The 19503-nt window shown below is 31.8% G+C and overlaps 1 protein-coding gene across 1 annotated transcript; it reads right to left on the reverse strand.

The window, feature by feature from the left end:
* Positions 1-1004: 1004 nt before the first annotated feature.
* On the reverse strand, positions 1005-17986 carry LOC126673391 (uncharacterized). The gene is made up of 3 exons (XM_056105159.1): positions 17533-17986; positions 6064-6274; positions 1005-5940 (listed from the first exon to the last, which is right to left on the reverse strand). Exons 1-3 carry the CDS (start codon positions 17701-17703, stop codon positions 1178-1180), a joined length of 5145 nt encoding a protein of 1714 aa, XP_055961134.1. The 5' UTR covers positions 17704-17986; the 3' UTR covers positions 1005-1177.
* Between the last annotated feature and the right edge of the window lie 1517 nt (positions 17987-19503).

Raw genomic sequence — 19503 nt, forward strand, 5'->3', positions numbered from 1 at the left:
ATTAACTTCATTAGTGGAGAATTAAACTTTGAAAATTGAAATTGATTTAGCAGAGTGGTTTATTAAGTAGGACAAATTTGAAATATAATTATAAAAATTACCTAAAAATCTTAAACTTACAACCATATATAAATAAATTTATTTTTAAGCGACAATCTATTAAAACAGAAAAATTATATTATCTCAACGTTTGTTCCTACCGTCAATTTTCAACAAATTTATTAAAATATATTGATTTTATGATGTGCATGGCTATATGATAATAATAATAAGTTTTATTTCAGAAATCTCCATAACATACAAATAGCGACAAATTTTATATAAACATCGATAATAAATCAACACTCGTCATAAATTTAATTTCTAAAAATATAGTAAAAGTGAGGGAAAAAAAAGAGTTGAGGGACTGTCTATAAAATTTACACAAAAGTTAACTATTTAACAACTTGGTAAAGAAGTAGTATTAGAAAACAGGAAAAAAGGAAGGGTCGTTATTGGTTGAAGAAAAGAAAAAGGAAATTTCAAGGGTTGACGTTGACGCAGATTCAGGAAAAAGGAAGTGATTTTAATGAAAAAAATTAGCTAGACCATATCCATGTTTTAATTTTAAATTCAATTTAATCAAATATTATAAAATTCTACGTTTTCCTTATTTTTTTTATTTATAAATCTGCTATGAAAATATTCATTTTTGGACTCATTTAAGAATATTTCAATTAGTATACCTGCAAAATATTTAGCTCGGTCTCTTGAGAAATCAAATTATCATCATTAAAGAAATGGATCTGCAGCCTCTTTTTCCATATAAAACATACCTCAATAGATAGAAATTTGAATAAAATTGTGATTATTTTTTTCAACAACAAAAAATCCCCTATCGTAAAAAATTTCCAAATACTATTATTCAAGAAATAAATACTCAACCATTTATTTCTGTCATCTCATAAACTTAAAAGAGATTCCTAATATGTTTTAAAAACAGCTGCTCCCGTTTAACAAGCTGATTCTCTGCAACTGTACTTATAATTAAAATATAATTTAAGATTAATTCATATCATAATATGATTCCAGGGGCACTTAACATATTTAAGAAATATTCTGATATTGATTAACACATAAGATGGCATAATTAACTAAGCAAATGGATTGCAGCTAAAAGAGACATAACATAAGTCGACTAGCCTGAGGGAAAGGCAGCAGACAGAAACTCCTCATCCTCCATGAAAACTTGCAGATTCTTGGATTTCATCAAGAATTCCACAGCTTCTTCATCAAAATTCAGCACGAAAGCCAATTTAATCAGCTCGGAAAGTCCACTTATCTGATCTTCTTTCTCCCACAAAACTCCTTCGGCTATTACTTCTGAGACATTCGTTGCATACTCTATGAGATTTTTCTGACCACCTGCACGCTGCAATTTCTGTGTGAAAAGCTTACAGTTTTCCTTGTCCCAGCGCAACATCCGGCTAGCTTTCGCATTCACAATCTCACCGGAGGAGAGTGATAAAGTGTAGCTTACATGAATGGGCATCTTAGTCTCCAACACAGTGAGATGAATGAGGCCATTTACAGCTTCATGCCTTGTTTTTGCTTCCATGTTTAGAGCAGGATCAGCTAGAAATCCCAGAATGACTCTAACTAGCTCTTTTCCAATAAAATTATCATTTCCATTCGCTTGCTTGAGTTCCACACCATCTTCTAAAGAAAGCTTTTCAATCTGCACAGATTCAGAAATTGTACGAACCCCAATTCTCCTGTATAGGTCAAGCAACATACCCTGAGCCACAGAAGGCGCGCTTGGCTGAGGATACCAGACAAATATAGGGCACGATGAAGACTTGTTAAAAAGGTCTTTCAGCTGAAGGTCATCAGCTATGAACACATCGCGCTTGTCACACAATGATATTTTAGCAGAGCCTGAAATAACAGGAAGTTTCGCAATGTCATTAGCGAGGATTTTTTCTAGTTTTGAGCTTTTCTGCTTCATAGCCCACCCCCAGAATGCACAACATTCAGCATACGTCAACTTGTGTCCTGTGTCTTCCCATGTCTTCCAAAGCTTGCAGTAATCATCAGCTGAAGGATTGCTTTTAACACCAAATTTGCTCGAAAAGAAGTTAAGAAATTTCGATGAATAGTGTTTATCTAGAACATTCAACTCTGAGCCAAAGAGATTATCCTTGTCATGCAGAACACATAATCCTGAATCAGACCAATTCCCATCTTCATTTCCAGATGGAATCCAAATCACACCAGCTTCTTTATTCTCAGGCTCCCACTTGTGTTTAATCAAGAACTCATAAATTCGTAAAATGGTTGCAAATTCTGAATGTGAATTCAGATGAGTGGCGAGCAAGCAGCATCCTTTTTCCATATCAATAATAACTCCTATTGCTCCCAGTTCTTTTTTGTATGACGTAATATTCTGACCATAAAATCCATCATCAATAAATGGCCCGTCGGTCTGCTTCAAAAGCCAATTTGAATCAAACAAGCAACACATTTCTGGAGCCACATAACCTGTATTGATCTTCAGCCATTTTCTGGAAGCCTTTTTCAAAAACAGCTCAGGAAGAGTGGAATTAGCTTTCAAATAAAGCCGGATGAATTCAAGCAGGGAAACCACACTCTCACGAGTTATTCTGTTCGGATCCTGGGGGAAACAAAGACCATCAACCACAAACTCCAAGCCATCTTTACAATCCACAACCACACCCAAACACTTGAGTTCTTTCTTGTATTCATGAATATCCTTTCCATAACAACTGTCACCATCATCAATAAACGGAAGAAGAGTAATTGCAGAGATCGACTTCCAATCAGGATTAAGTAAAATGCAGTCTTTCAGAGATCTATAATCACCAAGTCTAGTCTTTAACCACTTCTCTTCATGGATGCATTTCTTCAGTTCTGAAGGAAGCTTATGAGAGGATCCGTTTAGTTGTCTATAGCTTGACAGGAACGAGAAAACATTATTCTTTGTGATAGAAGAAAATGATGCCTGCTTCTTAAAAGTGAGCACAAAGACTTCAACAGCCTCCTCAAATTCGATCTTTACTCCGAGTTGTTTCAACTCCTTTTTGTAAGTTATGATGTTCCTTCCGTAAAAATTCTGATCAATCACATTAGAGCCACCAAAAACCTCTAGAAGGTGACCCCATTCAGGGTCCAACAAAAAGCAATCGCTTGGAGACTTGTACCCAAGGTTAGTCTTCAGACATTGTGTACCTTTACAAGCATTCACAATTTTGCAAGCAGAATCAGAATGGAGCTTCATGCAGTTCAAAACCAAATAAAGAGCTTCAGCTGTAAGAAAATTGAATGCTGAAGGGGATTTCAGGTAGTCAACAATGAGCTTGTAATTTCCTTGGAGTCCAACTATTACACCGAGCAACTCGAGTTCTGCTTTAAAAGTAAGAATTTCATTACCATAAAACTCTTGATCAATGAAGGGTATGTCACTTAATAGCTTTGCATTTTCCCACTCCTGATTATACAAAACAGATCCAACTGGAGATCGGTTACCGCAGGATGTCATTAGCCACCGCCCTTTTTTAACGCTGCAAATAAATCTTTCTGGAGACAGAAACTTCTCCCGCAAAAACCTAATGAAATTGAGCATTGAAATCACATGGCTTCTAGTTAAGGTAGATGAAGCAGCTAGAGACATGAGACGCTCTCCTATAAATTCACATGCTTCTCCAAATTCAAACATAACACCAATTGTTTTGAGCTCTTCCTTGTAATTGTAAATTTCATCACCATAGTAGCATTGATCGATTAATGGAATGTCCACAAATACAGATCCATGCTGCATTATGTTTCCCCAGCTGGAATTTCCACTGTTTGAGGTGAGTAGGAATGATTGTGATGGTGGTTTGTACCCAGGAGAACCATTCATGGTAATTTTAAGCCAGCTACCCTCCTTTACGCAAGTTAAAAACTTTTCTGGAATGCCAACTCCAATATACTTCATGTTTCGAATCCATTTCAACAGCAAGAACGCGTTCTGCTTGGTAAGTGGCGCCGACACAGTAGAAATCCCAGCATTGGGAGGCATTATATGAGGAATGTCAGCAGCACCAAGATATTCTTTCAGGAATTTTATGAGCTGGTTCTCAGTTGTTGTTTGACCGGCATAAAATCCACGACGTGAGTAATCTTCTCCTAACTCAACATAGCCATCATTTCTCCAGGGATTCGAACCGATCAACTTTATCCAATGGCTTCCATTAGCAGGAACAAGAACTGCGGTCCAATTTGTTTTCACATGCCCATATCTGTCAACTAGAGGCATAATACGACATAGTTTAGTAACATCCAACTCCGACAAATGCTTACAGAAGATGGAATTCTGTAAGAAGTAAGCATAAACAATGGATAGTTTTGGTTCAGCTCTGACATGATTGTTGAGGATAGTTGCATACTTGTACACATTGCAGTCAGTAACTTTTACATGATCTACAAGCCAGTCACGCACAGCTTGCCCTTTGGAACATGACCTGATAGCGAGCTGTGTAGTTTGTGGAATAAAAAAGTAATTTGCCACGCATCTGAACTCTCTGCTCCAATCAATTAACCAAGAAGCATAAGTAACATTCTCTGCTAAGGACATAATGTATTTGCCATTTGCTGACTCACTAATGCTGCCCAAACACACACTCCCACTGGCACTCACATATTTTATCAGTGAAATTTTTATCATTTCACTATTTTGAAATTTGAGCTGCCAGTTATCAGCGAGGAATATGAGAAGATCAAGATATGTTTCCTCTGAGACTCCCATTACAAGATTAGAGCCCTGGATACACTTAGCGTACCATTCATAGTTCACTGCTTTCACTCCCAGAAAATTCAGAATCTGATCATATTCCAACTTGTCAAATGAAGAATTCAGAATATAATAACCATGTGATGATAGATTAAGCAAGCTCACTCCTTGTTTTCTCGCCTTCATTAGTAAATTCCAGAAATCGGGCATGAGTCTGCCAACTTCAGATGGTTTGTAAAAGAATTTCTGCTCCGTGTATGACTCACTTGGAATAATATCTTCCGCAGCCAGTTTTGCTTTGATTGATTCCCTCACAGCATTTAACTTTGGATAGGGAGAGCTGTTGACTGGCAGGAACTCGAACATACGAGGCAAACTAGATACTGGTGCATTTTCTATGTTTTTGACAAGTGATATTAATGCATTGACAAAAGCATGGGGCACACAATCAAGAATGCCTTGATTCCACGGGTTGTCCAATAGTATGGTTTCCCTTGACGATGCCAGAATAAAATCGGCTTGAATTATAAAGGGAAAGTTAGTAACTATCTCTGTTGGAAGAAATGCATAAACCCCTGGTGATCTGGTTCCTCTCTGCAGACGATTTTCATTTGGAAAAGCCAAGGTGACCACCCAATCTTCGACTTCTGTTCTTTTCTCTACTTTATTTTCCTGTTTGACGGCAAATTTCTGCTTCCACATATAGTAGCTGCATTCGCCACCCAAGCTATCACCGTTATCAGCCGTAGACAGATAAAGAGTGTACGATTCAGCGTCAATGTTCTTCCTTGTCTTAAAATTTGTCTCTTTTGTAATAGCTATTGCATTCACAGTATTGAGTCTTGCATCCTCGTTACCTTCCCTGACAGAGAGGCGCTTAATCTTTGAAAGGAACAACAGTACTTCTGGATGAATGCTGGAAAGCTGCTGCTTTACAGCATTCATCTTGTCAGGCTTCAGAGGCAGAATTAAGGTTGTAGTAGGAACAGAAGAACTGGAACCATAGATTTGCTTAATGTCAGAAAGAGATGGAATATCCTCAACCCATTCAGGAACAATGTAGCCAAGCTTGCAGTCTGGACAAGGTTTCTCATTGAACCTTATCTGATACCCATTACTGAATATGTAAGGTTGTGCGCTAATGAGAAACACGCTCTTAAACCCGATTCCTGCATATCAACCCACAAGAACCTCCATTAGTAGTACTACTTTTGAGACTTTTATCTTATCAACCAATGACATGGAATTCAATTAAAAGGACTACAAATACACTCAATACGAAGAAAACTAACCTTTTTCCCCAATATAACCGCGTTTTCGATTTCCTTTCTTTGTAGAATTACCAACACTACAAATGGACTCAATATTCTTAGCAGTAAAACCCTTCTCATTGTTGAAAATAAGCAAAGTGGCAGGGGCACCAGTAGCAGTTATGTCTCGAGAGGTTATGACAAACTCAAGTGAAGGATCAACACCTTCCGGATATACATTATCTTCAGCATTCTACACCAGATAATTATACACAATCATAAAAATGCTCCTATAACTACTGTAAACCGATCGCTATCAATGAAAAATTATCAAATTCAACGGCATGCACACACGCATGTTTATTTAACTTTGTAATCACGGCATGCATCTATTTCAAACAAGAATTTACAGTTTATTCTAAACATATATAGAACAGGGAGTTTGTAAAATCGACTGAAACTAAAACGGGTTTTTGACATTTTTGTGTCTCATAGACACAAAAATTCCTTTTTTGTGCCTCCTACCACCAGCCCGCTATCTGAGATAGCGGGCCCATGTATTTTAGCACCAGCCCGCCATATGAGATGGCGGGCTGGTAGCTAATTATGGTGATTAAGATAATCACCATAATTAGCTACCAGCCCGCCATCTCATATGGCGGGCTGGTGACTGATCCCCAATCATTGGGGATCAGCCCAATGATTGGGGAGAGAGTTAATTACTCTCTCCCCAATCATTTGAAACTGATTGGGCAATAAATATTTATGGGTACAAGAAAGACCCATAAATATTTATTTCTAATTTAAATAAAAACGGTTTAAATAATTTTCTATTTCTTAACTTTTTAAAATAAAAATCAATATATAATTTAGATCACTTAAAATAGAAAACTAACCTATAAATCTTGAGAACTAATTCCAGACTCTGATTCTCTATCAAAGAAAAAAAATAGACGCGGATTGAGGTAAAGTTTATCTGAGTGTTTATTTGTGCCATATTATATTTACAACAAGTTAATGAGTATTAAAAAAATTTAATTATTACTTATCTTTTTTATTATTATTTTTATATGACTAACATATCATTAGTTTGTTATGCAAATGACATGATGCAACGGTTTTATTGTATAATTTTTAAATTTATTTTGGAGTTGATAACACATTTTTACATGTACTTTGAAAATAATTAGAAGAAAATCCTAAGTATAGATATACCGGTGAGTTATAACTCATATGATATAAGTGATGGACAACAAATTGTTAGATTGTAGGTTTAAATTCTTCGACCATCGCTTCTTCTTTTCGATTATGAAAAAAAGTATATTTTCAAACTTAATGTGAGTGTTGGCTTATTAATATGCTTCTAATTATGAAATTTTGAATAAGAGACACTGCTAGTCTCTTCGTCAAGGCTATAAAGCTAATCTTGATTTTAAATGCATTTAAAATCAATGCACTGAGTTTTGCTTAAATTTTATTTCTAATTATAATGATGGAATAATTCACATCTTTTATTTATTTTAATAGTATATTCTTTTTTTTTTTTTTTGAAAAGTTTTAACAGTACATTCTATTGTTTTGTCTAATGTACTCAATGATTTTCTCCTTTTTATTTTCTCGAAAAAATGAGTGTTCCTATATTACAAAGTAAATTTTTTTATCATCGATTAATTAATTACTTATCCAATTTTGTCCCGTAGAAGTATTTTTGATTAGGTTAGACTTTAAATTATCAATCTGTGCAATAGTCCGCACCACCATCTACGACTTTCATTTTTACTCGAACTTTATTCGACATTTATAAGATCTTCAAAATTAATGTCAAACTTAACTTCTTAAATTTAGATTGGTTCAAACAATAATTACAAATGACATTTATAAAGTTTGAAAGATCAACTATAATATTCTTTAAATTTGTTTTATAAAATAACGCTCGGAAGTGTCCGAAAATAACCCGAAAATAGTTAACGTAAATTACAATTCATTGGTAAAATAATTTTTTTTTTTATAAAAAAATAAACTGATTGGGCAATTATTGCCCAATCAGTTTCAAATGATTGGGGAGAGAGTAATTAACTCTCTCCCCAATCATTGGGCTGATCCCCAATGATTGGGGATCAGTCACCAGCCCGCCATATGAGATGGCGGGCTGGTGCTAATTACGGTGATTAAGATAATCACCGTAATTAGCTACCAGCCCGCCATCTCATATGGCGGGTTGGTGCTAAAATACATGGGCCCGCTATCTCAGATAGCGGGCTGGTGGTAGGAGGCACAAAAAAAGAAGAGAAAATTACATGGAATCCCTCAAATATTGAAAAATTTATGTTAGTGACCCATGTTTTAACTTTTTGCAGAAATCTCTCAAAATTTAAAACATCTTTTCATGCCTACCTTTTTATGTTTTACATTCCTATTTTAACCCTATTGTACACATAGACTATTGTGTATTTGTCACACTGAATCATTACACCCCACTTCTTCTTCTCCATTTCTCTCAAACAGTTATTTCTATTATCTACCGTCGAATCTCCGGTGATGCTCCCTTCCCTTCATCGCCGCTTTCAACTGTTGTTGCCGATTGTCAGATCTCTTGTGCTGCTCCCTCCCTCGATGGATAGTATCTTTTTTTATTATTGAGTTTCTTCTCTATCGGTGCTTTTGAACTATTTTCCATTGGTCGGAGGATCCATAGATTAAGTAAGCGGATTTAGAAGGAGATGGGAGAAACGTAGTCGGAATTGAATGAAGTTTGATTTCCACAAATCAAGAATTGAATCAAGAAAAAGAAGAACAATATAATGGAAGTGAAGGATTACCATTGACGAGAAAAAAGAAAGAGTAGTTAATAAGAAATAAACCAAAGACCCAATTGCTAGTGGGAAGATCCATTTGCTGTTGATTTTTAATTGAATTGGAATTTCTTGTTTATTGGTAGTGAAAGATTTGAAATTAATTACAATAAATTGAAAGATTTGTGTTCTGTTATTTTGCTTGAAGTTCTAAAATTTAGGCATGGAGAGGAAAAAGAAACTGCAAATGAGGTCTTGAAGTCCTTATCGCTATTGATAGTAGCTGTTAAATCTCAAGCGAGGAGTTTTTGGAGTTTATTAATGATTTAATGATGATTTGAGTAAACTGAAGGACATAGTTGAAGCAGTTATTATCAATTTTCCAAATTTAATATATATCAAATTGTCTTTATTAAACTCATATTACTTATGTGTAAAATTATCTGCTATTTGTCTATAATGATATATCTTCCACTTTTTGATCGTTTTAATACCTCCATGATGGAAGACTAACAATATCATTTATCTCTTCCACATGGACATAAACTATTCTCTTGAAGAGTGGATGCATGTGATGTAGGAAGATGACAATTGCATATTTGCCTGCAAATTTACCACTAAATTCAATGGTAGTAGGTGATTGGATACCACTTTCTACTATTTGATGTTTATTACCCTTTTTATAACCAGAAACAAAATTAATACACTGTAAATTTTATTTATCCGATAAATTTAATATCGACCTAATGTCGATTTAATGTAAATCTAATGTCAATTTAATGTGAACTTATTATAAACTTAATATCAAGTTAATGTTAACTTAATATCAACTTAATGTTAACTTAATATCAGCTTAATGTCGGCTTAATGCGAATTTAATATAAAATTAATATCAATTTAATATAAATTTAATATTTTCTATCATGTATAAATTAGAGAGAAAATAGATGTCTAAATGCCTTACTTCATTGATGTATTTGATAGTTTATAAAACCAAGTATCAGCCTAATGTGAACCTGATATGAACCTATATTAGCTGAACTATCTTAATTTATTTATTTTATAAAATTTGTCTTACTGCTCTTTGCAATTTTATCTGATATTTTTATATAGAGAGAATATTTAGATATAGTCTATAGAAGAATTGAATAATTATTTTTAAGTGAAATGTAAATAATAGTGTATAAAACTGACAATCAACCTGATGTGAACCAGATGTCAACTTATATCAACTGAACTAGCTGAATTCAATTTTTAATAAAATTTTGTCTTGTTGCTCTGTACAATTTTAAATGACATTTTATATAGAGAGTTGAAATTTAGTGTAATTTTCAAATTCAATATCTCTTTTAAGTGTACTTTATTTGACATTGTATAGAACTGAAAATCAACCTGATGTTAACTTGATGTGAAGCTATATCAATTGAACTACCTTAATGCATTTTTTAGTAAAAATTGTCTTGCTGCTGTTTACAATCTTAACTGACATTTTATATTGAGAGAATTTTAATATTTAGTGTAATATACAAACTGAATATCTCTTTTAAGTGAAATGTATTTGACGGTTTATAAAATCAAAAATTAACCTGATGTGAACCTGATGTGAACCTATCAACTGAACTACCTTAATTCAATTTTTAATAAAATTTGTCTTACTGTTTTTCACAATCTTAACTGACATTTTATATTGAGATAATTTTAAGATTTGGTATAATATACAAACTGAATATATTGTTTGATAAAATACAAATAAAAAATCAACCTGATGTGAAACGGATGTCAACCTATATCAACTGAACTGCCTTAATTTAATTTTAAATAAAATTTGTCTACCTGCTCTTTACAATCTTAAATGACATTTTATATAGATAAATTTTGAAATTTAGTGTGAAATACAAATTGAATATCTCATTTAAGTGAAATATATTTGATAGTCTATAAAACAAAATATCAACTCGATGTAAACTTGATATGAACCTATATCAACTGAGCCATCTTAATTCATTTTTTTTATAAAATTTGTCTTGTTGTTCTTACAATCTTATCTGATATTTTATATAGAGAGAATTTTGAGATGTAGTCTATTATAAGAAATGAATAACTATTTTTAAGTGAAATGTAATGATAGTCTACAAAACTGAAAAGTAACTTGATATGAACCGGATGTGAACGTATATCAACTGAACTAGTTTAATTTAATTTTAATAAAATTTGTCTTGCTGTTCTTTATAATTTTAAATGACATTTTATATAGAGAAAATTTTGAAATTTAGCGTAATATATGAATATCTCTTTTGAGTGTATTGTATTTGACAGTTTATAAAACCGAAAATCTACTTGATGTTAACCGAATGTGAAGCTATATCAACTGAACTATCTTAATTCATTTTTTTTATAAATTTCTCTTACTGGTCTTTATAATCTTAACATATATTTTATATAGATAAATTTTGAGATTTAATATATATATAAATTGAATATCTTTTTTAAATAAAATGTATTTGATAGTTTATAAAATCAAAAATCAACCTGATGTGAACCTTATATGAACCTATATCAATTTAATTTAAACTCAACAAAGCTTAATGTCAAATCTTCACATAAACTAAAAACAATTTATTTGATAGTCTCAAGCAATTTTAATTTATTTAATGGTAAATGTTAGAAAAGATTTAGTTATATTGTGTTGAAGTTTCTAAATGATCTTTATTTCTGCAAGTGGTGAATGAACTCTACCAATATAATCGAAACAAGTCTTTCATAATGTCCACATCCCTATTAAAATTGGTCCATATGAATATGGTTCTTCGTCCTATTGTTACTTTCTATAAATACGTACTGCTTACTCATTGATGAACAACAAAAACCTATTTTCTCTTTTTCAAGTCCAATTGCCATAGATTAAAAGTACAAAATGGGAATTTTTGGTAGAAGTCCTATTGTTATTATTATTCATCTCTTTTCAATATTTACATTAATTCATGCAAGTACCAATGAAACTACCAACAAAAACTCATATATAATTAATCTATCATTTATTATTCAAAAATTGAAAACAAACTCTAGAACACAAACCAAGAGAAACAGCAAGTTTAGGCATCTGTTTATGCCAAGAAGAACCAACAGCAAGCTTTATATACAAATCAACATCCTTCTTATTAACAATACCAAAAGTAATCAAATGCCTCCGCTTAACATTCGGCGTCATTGATAGTCTTGATTTTCCAATCACCGGGTCAACAACAACCGGAATCAAATTCTCCAGAGTCAAACCACAAGCCCAGCCTAAATCATTTATGCTCTTATAACACCTTTTTTCCACCGGAAAAACCTCTCATATAGCTTGTAACACGAATCTACAAGGATCAACACGTTCCGATAACGCTAATGAAATCTGACTTCGTAAAACCTCGATTATTTTCTTCCTCATCGTGATAAACTTCCAAAAGTCAACTGATTTCATCTTCAAACAAAATAATTTCAGAGTCTCCAACAATTTGTTACCGTTATCTACCTCGCTGGCAGGATGATCGTCGGCAATGTCTAGAGTTTCTGTTTTAAAGCGTCGGATTTCATGTGAAGATTCTGTTTGAGAGATAAAAAGTGTTTAGAGAGTTCTTTTCAGAGAAGTGGTAATTGATATATGGCCATTGACGATTGTTATATGAAGAAGGGGGCATTATTGTCTTATTTTATGTTAAAAGCAGCTTATTTTGGGTTATGAGGGATTTGTGAAAAGTTTTTCATTTTTTTGGGAGATTATTGTCAAAATTAAAATTGTGAGGTAAAAACATAACACAATAGCACTTTTGAGTGATTTGTGTAAATTATCCTTTCTTTGTCAATTTAATTTCTAGTTAATAATGTGAAAATTTTCTTTGTTTTAGGCAACATCATTTCTATCTTGATGTTTCTTGCACCGGATAATAAACTCTCTGGGTCACTAAGATTACCTTGAATTACAAAATAATCACTAAACTTCATTTTGTTATAAAACAGTCAGTGAACTATACCTTTTGTTACAAAGGGGTGTCACTCATATAAAACACAATGTTTTTGCATACGTGGCAAGCCAAAATTACAATAAGGGACATAGTTCAGTGACCTTTTTGTAATAAAAAGTATAATTCAATGACTTTTTTGTAATTCATGAAAAGTTTAGTGTTCTTTTTGTAATAATATTAGCTTGAAAACGGTGCGTTTTATATGAGTGACACCCCTTTGTAACAAAAGGTATAGTTTAGTGACCATTTTGTAACAAAATGAAGTTTAGTGATCATTTTGTAATTTGAGGTAACCCTAATGACCTAGGGAGTTTAATATCCTTCTTGCACCTATGTGAGTATGATTTTAGCTTATCTGATATTTATATTACAAAGTTAAAATATATAAGAATGTAAACGTATATATAATTGTGATAAATATAAATTTGCAGGCCAACATTTATTAGGGTTTACAAAAAGAAATCAACAGAAGGGTTTCATTCGATTCCGTATTTGGTTGGACTGTTTAGTTGCATGCTTTGGATTTACTATGCTATGCTTAAATCTGAGGAATATCTTCTTCTCAGCATAAATTCTGTTGGTTGTCTAGTAGAAATAATCTACATTATCTGCTACATTTTGTATGCACCAAAAAAACCTAAGGTATTATGCAAGAAAATTTACTACTCATTAGTTAATTTTCATTTTAAATTGGAGTATCTAATTTATGTGATGTGAAAATTGCAGATTTTAGCTTTACAGCTATTATTTCTGATGAATTTTTGCGGATTTTTGGCTATTGTTGCTCTTACGACTTTCTTTGCGAAAGGATCGATTCGGATTCACATTGTGGGATGGTTTTGTGTTGTAGTTTCTGCAGTTTTGTTTGCTGCTCCTTTAAGCGTAATTGTAAGGACGATATTAGGGTTATTAGCCTTGTTTGATACCAAATCTTTGCTCCTAGCATCAACTAGATACAAAAATTTTAATTCGTATTAAAATGGTACTGTAAATTTAATTTATTTTTAAGACGACGGTACTTGGCCAAGTTCAGATATACGTCCATCGATGTAATATTTGAAGATAACGAGATTTATCTCACATCAACATATGTTAGTCTGAATTTATTCAAGAACCATCATCGAAATATAAATTAAATTTACGGTACTATATTTATACAAAGTGAAGTTTTTGTATTAAATTGAAACTAGAGGCAAAAGTTTGGAACCATGTGGGTTATTAACCCTCAATATTATTGAATTTGTTTTTCATTTATTGAATTTTAGTTAATTAAGTTTATTTAGTCATTATTGGGAAGCTAATATTTCTTGTATATATGTGAATATGTACAGAGGGTAGTGATACGAACCAAAAGTGTGCAGTTCATGCCGCTTGCTTTATCAATTTGCCTGACATTGAGTGCAATAATGTGGCTGCTCTATGGTCTCCTACAAAAAGATTTGTACATTGCGGTGAGTTGTTCAAAGAATTTTCTGAAATGATAAATTTGCTCATTTATATATTTGGGTCCTTATAGTTGTTCATTTTTTTGGCATAGAATCGCTACACTTTTATTTGTCAATATAGAGTCCAAACATTTTCAATTTTATAGACATTAGATTTTTTCATTATGAAACTGTAGAATGTATTCCCGACTTTGGAATAATTGTTTTTCATTTGTTTCCATATTTTAACTTTATTAAAATTTATTCCAAACACTTTTATTTTTGTTGACATTGCGTCTTTAAATCTGGTGCTTCCTGTCTGAATTGACTCGGTTGACACTTTTTATGATTTAGGGCCCAATGTTTATAAAATTAGAAATGCAAGAACCGAATATATATTATGCCAATAAATAAAAAGCTTATAATTTTATGATGACCGACAAATTTTCAATCACAGCTTCCGAACATTTTCGGAATCATATTTGGAGCAATGCAATTGGTACTATATGGAATTTACAGGGACAAGAAGAAAATGGTAAAGGAAGAAAACGTAGCAGAAAAGGCAGAAGAAATGAATAAGGCACATACTGTAGTCTCAGTATTGCCTATATGTAATGGGAATAATAATAAAGTGCATAAAGAGGAGAATTCGGATGAAGATACAAATGGCAATGGTGAATTACCAATTGATGAAGTTACTCTCGTTTAGGCTCATTTTTCCTTGTATTTTAGCTATTTTTATTGCTAGTTTTACTCTTTAAGCATTGCATGTGCCTATTATATAAATACCTTAAATTTTCTACCTTATTTATAGAGTAATTTATAATATTCCGAAAGCCTAGATTATTCCATATATTCACACTCTATTAATCAACATCTAATTTAATTTCTTTTTATATAAATAGAGTGTTTGAAATTGTTATGTTTAGCTAATTTCATTTGCATTATTATTTAAATCAAAAACATTATAATTTTTCCCAAAATTTGATTATTGATAAGACAGTTTAGCTAATATTTATACGGTACCCTAATAGAATTTCATTTTGAAGTTGGAAATTGCATGACTATATGCAGTTTAGCTTATGAAAAAAGCTTATGAATGGGCTTGCTAAAAAATGGGACCAACACAGTTCCAGGTTCACATTATTTGGGCCAGTAAAAGGTGTATGTAAATGGGTTTAGGCTCAGTTATAAAGAGACGCAATTTTTCTGATTCCATTAACTTTTCTTCCAGTAAGTAGTAACGACAATTCACTCAACTTCTGATGCTAGTTTGTGCGGTTCATCAAATTTTAACAGAATAAAGGATCAATTCACCCCCTAAACTAGACACGAAATATCAAATGAGTTATTTTGAACGAAACTGGATCAAACAGACCCGCAACTTGGCAAAACCGAATCAATTCAACCCGCAACTTACCAGACCGAATCAAATTCACCCTTTTTACACAAAAAAGAAGAGTGTATGACCTAATTAAAAGAAATTAGCCCTAATTAATTCAAATTTAATACTAATTGAACCTAATTGAATCTAAGTAAAATTCTAATTAAATCTAATTATTCTAATTAATTATTTAAAACTAATCAACGGAAACACTTGCCGCCACCGGGAACCCTTGCCACCGCCGAAAATAGCCGCCGGCGACCGGCCATGTCGTTCTCAGTGCATTGAGAACGGATGATTGTTCTCAGTTCTCAGTCACTGAGAACAAATGATCGTTCTCAGTGACTGAGCACGAATCTGTTCTCATACGAGAACTGGGCTATTCTCGTCACTGTGACAATAATAGGACGCCGGTGGGAAGGAGATTGGTGGAAGGGAAGAGAAAAAAAAGAAGAAGAAGAATGAGATGAGAAAAAATGGAAGAAACGGTTGAAGGGATCAAGTGGAAGACAGGAAGAAGAAGAAGAAAAAAAAGGAAATTTTGGTCCTTAATTTTTTAATTAAAAAATAAATTGATTTTGAAGTTTTATAATATAAGAGATAAAATTGAAATATAAAAATTATTGAATATTAAACCAAAAAATAAAAGAAATATTAAGTATTATTTTGATCTTTTTATCATTCAAAATTGGAGAGTGTGTTTCATTCTTTGGGGGAGGTGCGATGTGATCTTTTTTGTCAAATTCGGGAAATCATTTGTTTAAAAACTAAAATGATTCATTTGATATTTTATGCTAAGTTGAGGGGGTGAATTGATCATTTGTTCAATTTTAACAACACAAACTACGAGGCACCATAAATTTTTAATTAAAATATAGAGAAATGCTATAAATACTTTGTTTTTAGCATAATTTATCTATTTCACCGTCGGATAAATTTGATGAAATTTCATCCAAATAAATGAATAAAGTAAGATTTATTGTGTAAAAAATAAAATAATCATAAAAAGATCCATCAAAATAATTCATTTTGATGATTTTTTTTGTTTTCAATTAGTTTTTGAGAATTTGGACAAATAGTTTTTAAACAAAGGATCAGCGTACCTTCTGAACTTATAATACGGAGTCATTTAATCCAATTTATATTTTTTTAAACAACTAATCCCAAAACTCTTCATTTTTAGGTCAAATAACCCCATAATTTATATTTTTATTTCAAAAAATAGATTTAAAATAATTAAATCGCAACAATTAGGGAAGTATCTAATTGCTTTTTTGCATCTCTCATCTCTGATTTGTATTTTACGTGTTTTAAAAATACAATTATGGAGTTATTTGACCCAAAAGTAAAGAATTTTGGGGTTAGTTGGTCAAAAAAGTATAAATTAAATTAGATGACCCCGTATCACAAGTTTAGGGGACACATTGACCCTAATTTATTCTAGTTTTATTTGTCGATGAACAAATAGTTGTATCATTAAATAAAATTTTGGAATTCATAATTTTTTTTGGAAATATTAAAATTGTGAAATGAAAAATAAAACAGCTTTAGAAGTCTTTTATTCTAGGCCTAATCACTCAAAAACCCCTCACCTTTAAACTTTTTTTCAATTCCACCCTGACGTTGGAAATTTGTCAATTTTACCCACTTTTAAATTTTTATTTTCAATTGTACCCCAATATTTTAATTTTTGTTAATTTTTTTACTTAAATGATGAAATCATTCAATTAATTAAGTCTAAACATGAAATTAAATTCTTTTTTATTCAAAAAAGTACAAATAAATCCTTTATTTTTAAAAACTAACTAAAAATCATAATCTATGAGACACAAAAATGTCAAAAACCCAACTAAAACTATTTATTACCCTGCATTTTCTCGAGAAACAAACAAAGAAAGGAAAAGTACCTGAATAAGCTCCATGAGAAAGTGAACGTCCTTAGCGTAGAGTTCAGCGGAGAGATATTCAACAGCCTTGTCAAGCATGCAAGCCAATGGATTTTCATTTCCGCCGATAGAAAACCTTGTTTTCCTGAGATTCTCAATGTGATTTTTAGGAGTATCAGTGTGACTCGCCATTGCAAAACCAAAATCAAACAGAGACGGAGACGGAGAGAAAATAAGCGAGTGTTGTGAAGAGACGAAAAGAATGGGGAGTGGAGTTAAAGTTGTAGTGAAGGAGTGTGAGAGACAACTTCATGGGGAAGTTAAAGAAACTACAATTTAATATTTTCGTGAAGGAGTAGAGAAAAAAGAGAGAAGAAAATGCAGTGATTGGTAAAGGAAAAGATGAAGGGAATTTCAAGAGTGAAGGAATAAAGAGTGAACAACTCAGAATTTTCCATTTCGTCTCGTCTGTTCTGCGGCTTCCCCATGCGTTCTCTTCTTCAATTTATTGTTTTGATTTATCAGATTTTTAAACTTTTATTTGAGTTATTCAGGTCTTTAAATTTTTATTTTTTAATTTATTATGGAAATCTATTCAAAGACCAAATGAGCCTAAAAAACGAAAGTTTAAGCACTGGACGAAATAAAAAACAAAAGTTTAGAGATCTAAAAAAAGTTAAATAGAAATTGAGAGACTTAATGAATCAAAATCGTATAATTTAGGGACCAAACTACATTTAGCCTTATTTCTTTTGTTGATTATAAGATATCATTAATTATGGGCCGTTGGGCCCAATTTCATCATAAGACACGAAAAGTTCAAATTTGTTGAGGAATTTGCACAAAATACTCCCTTTATATATTTATTTATTTTAAATATCTCAATTTTGAATTTTTATGTTTTTACTCCTATTATGTATTGTTTTTGTGCCTACCTCAATTAAAGCTTTTTTTTATTTGTAAAAATACCTCATTGTGACAGCTACACATCTTTTCTTCTTTTCCCTCCTTTTTCTCTTTTTCTATTTCCTCTTTTTCTCTCTTCGTCTTCTTCCTTTTCTTCTTCTTTTTTCTTTCTCTGTGATTTTGTTCTTCTTTTATTCCTTTTAATGGTATTTCTTAACAAATTCAATCTAATTTTTTATTTTTCATCTAATAATTCTGATATATAACACAAACTATAACGAAGCAAATAAAAAATCACCGATGAAAAAATTATCCGTATTCGTCTCAAAAAAATTGGCCGTTCTGCAATCACCATTGTTGTATCGTCTTATTCTGGATCTTCTTCTTACTCTTTCTATTTTTTTATCTGTTAATTTTTATTGACAATATTGTTCATATGTTTGAAACTGTTGTAAACTGTATGAAACTGTATTTTTCAATTGTTTTAGATAAATGTTGCAAATTATGTATTTGAAGTTGTTTGAAACCTTTATGTCTTTAAAAATGGCTGAAAAGTATGTTTTCAAATCGTTTTAAACTCTTTTATAAATTGTCTTTGAAAAATGGTTATATTTGCCACTGCCAACGCCATGTCCTCTTATTCTGCATCTTCTTCTTCCTCTTTTTATTTTTTTATGTATTAATTTTTATTGATAATTTTTGTTCATACGTTTGAAACTATTGTAAACCGTTTGAAACTGTTTTTAAAAATCGTTGTAAATTGTTTGTTTGAAACCTTTATAAACTGTTGAAAACTTTGTAAACTATTTTAAACTGTTTTTATAACTAATTTAATTTTTTTATGAAATGTTTGAAACTGCTTTTAGAATCCGTTTGAAACTGATTGATTTCTACCTAAGAAGATATGCTACAAATTTATACATGTATGGTTTGTGGAAGAATTTCAGTGGTTATGTGTCTGATTAGTTAGTTTTGGAATACTTTGTTTGATGTTGTTTTTTTTTTGTTGAACAATTATTTTTAGTTTTATATGACAATACGTAATTTTTATATTTTTGTATTGTTTGATTTTGTATCTTTATATCT

Source organism: Mercurialis annua, linkage group LG3, assembly GCF_937616625.2.
Source record: "Mercurialis annua linkage group LG3, ddMerAnnu1.2, whole genome shotgun sequence".
Lineage (NCBI taxonomy): Eukaryota > Viridiplantae > Streptophyta > Magnoliopsida > Malpighiales > Euphorbiaceae > Mercurialis > Mercurialis annua.

Coding starts and splice junctions, on each gene's coding strand:
- LOC126673391 (XM_056105159.1), bottom strand. CDS start 17,703: ATGGCGAGTCACACTGATACTCCTAAAAATCACATTGAGAATCTCAGG. Junction 6,275..17,532: donor TTCTCATGGAGCTTATTCAG/GTACTTTTCCTT, acceptor TATCTGGTGTAG/AATGCTGAAGATAATGTATA. Junction 5,941..6,063: donor CGGTTATATTGGGGAAAAAG/GTTAGTTTTCTT, acceptor GTTGATATGCAG/GAATCGGGTTTAAGAGCGTG.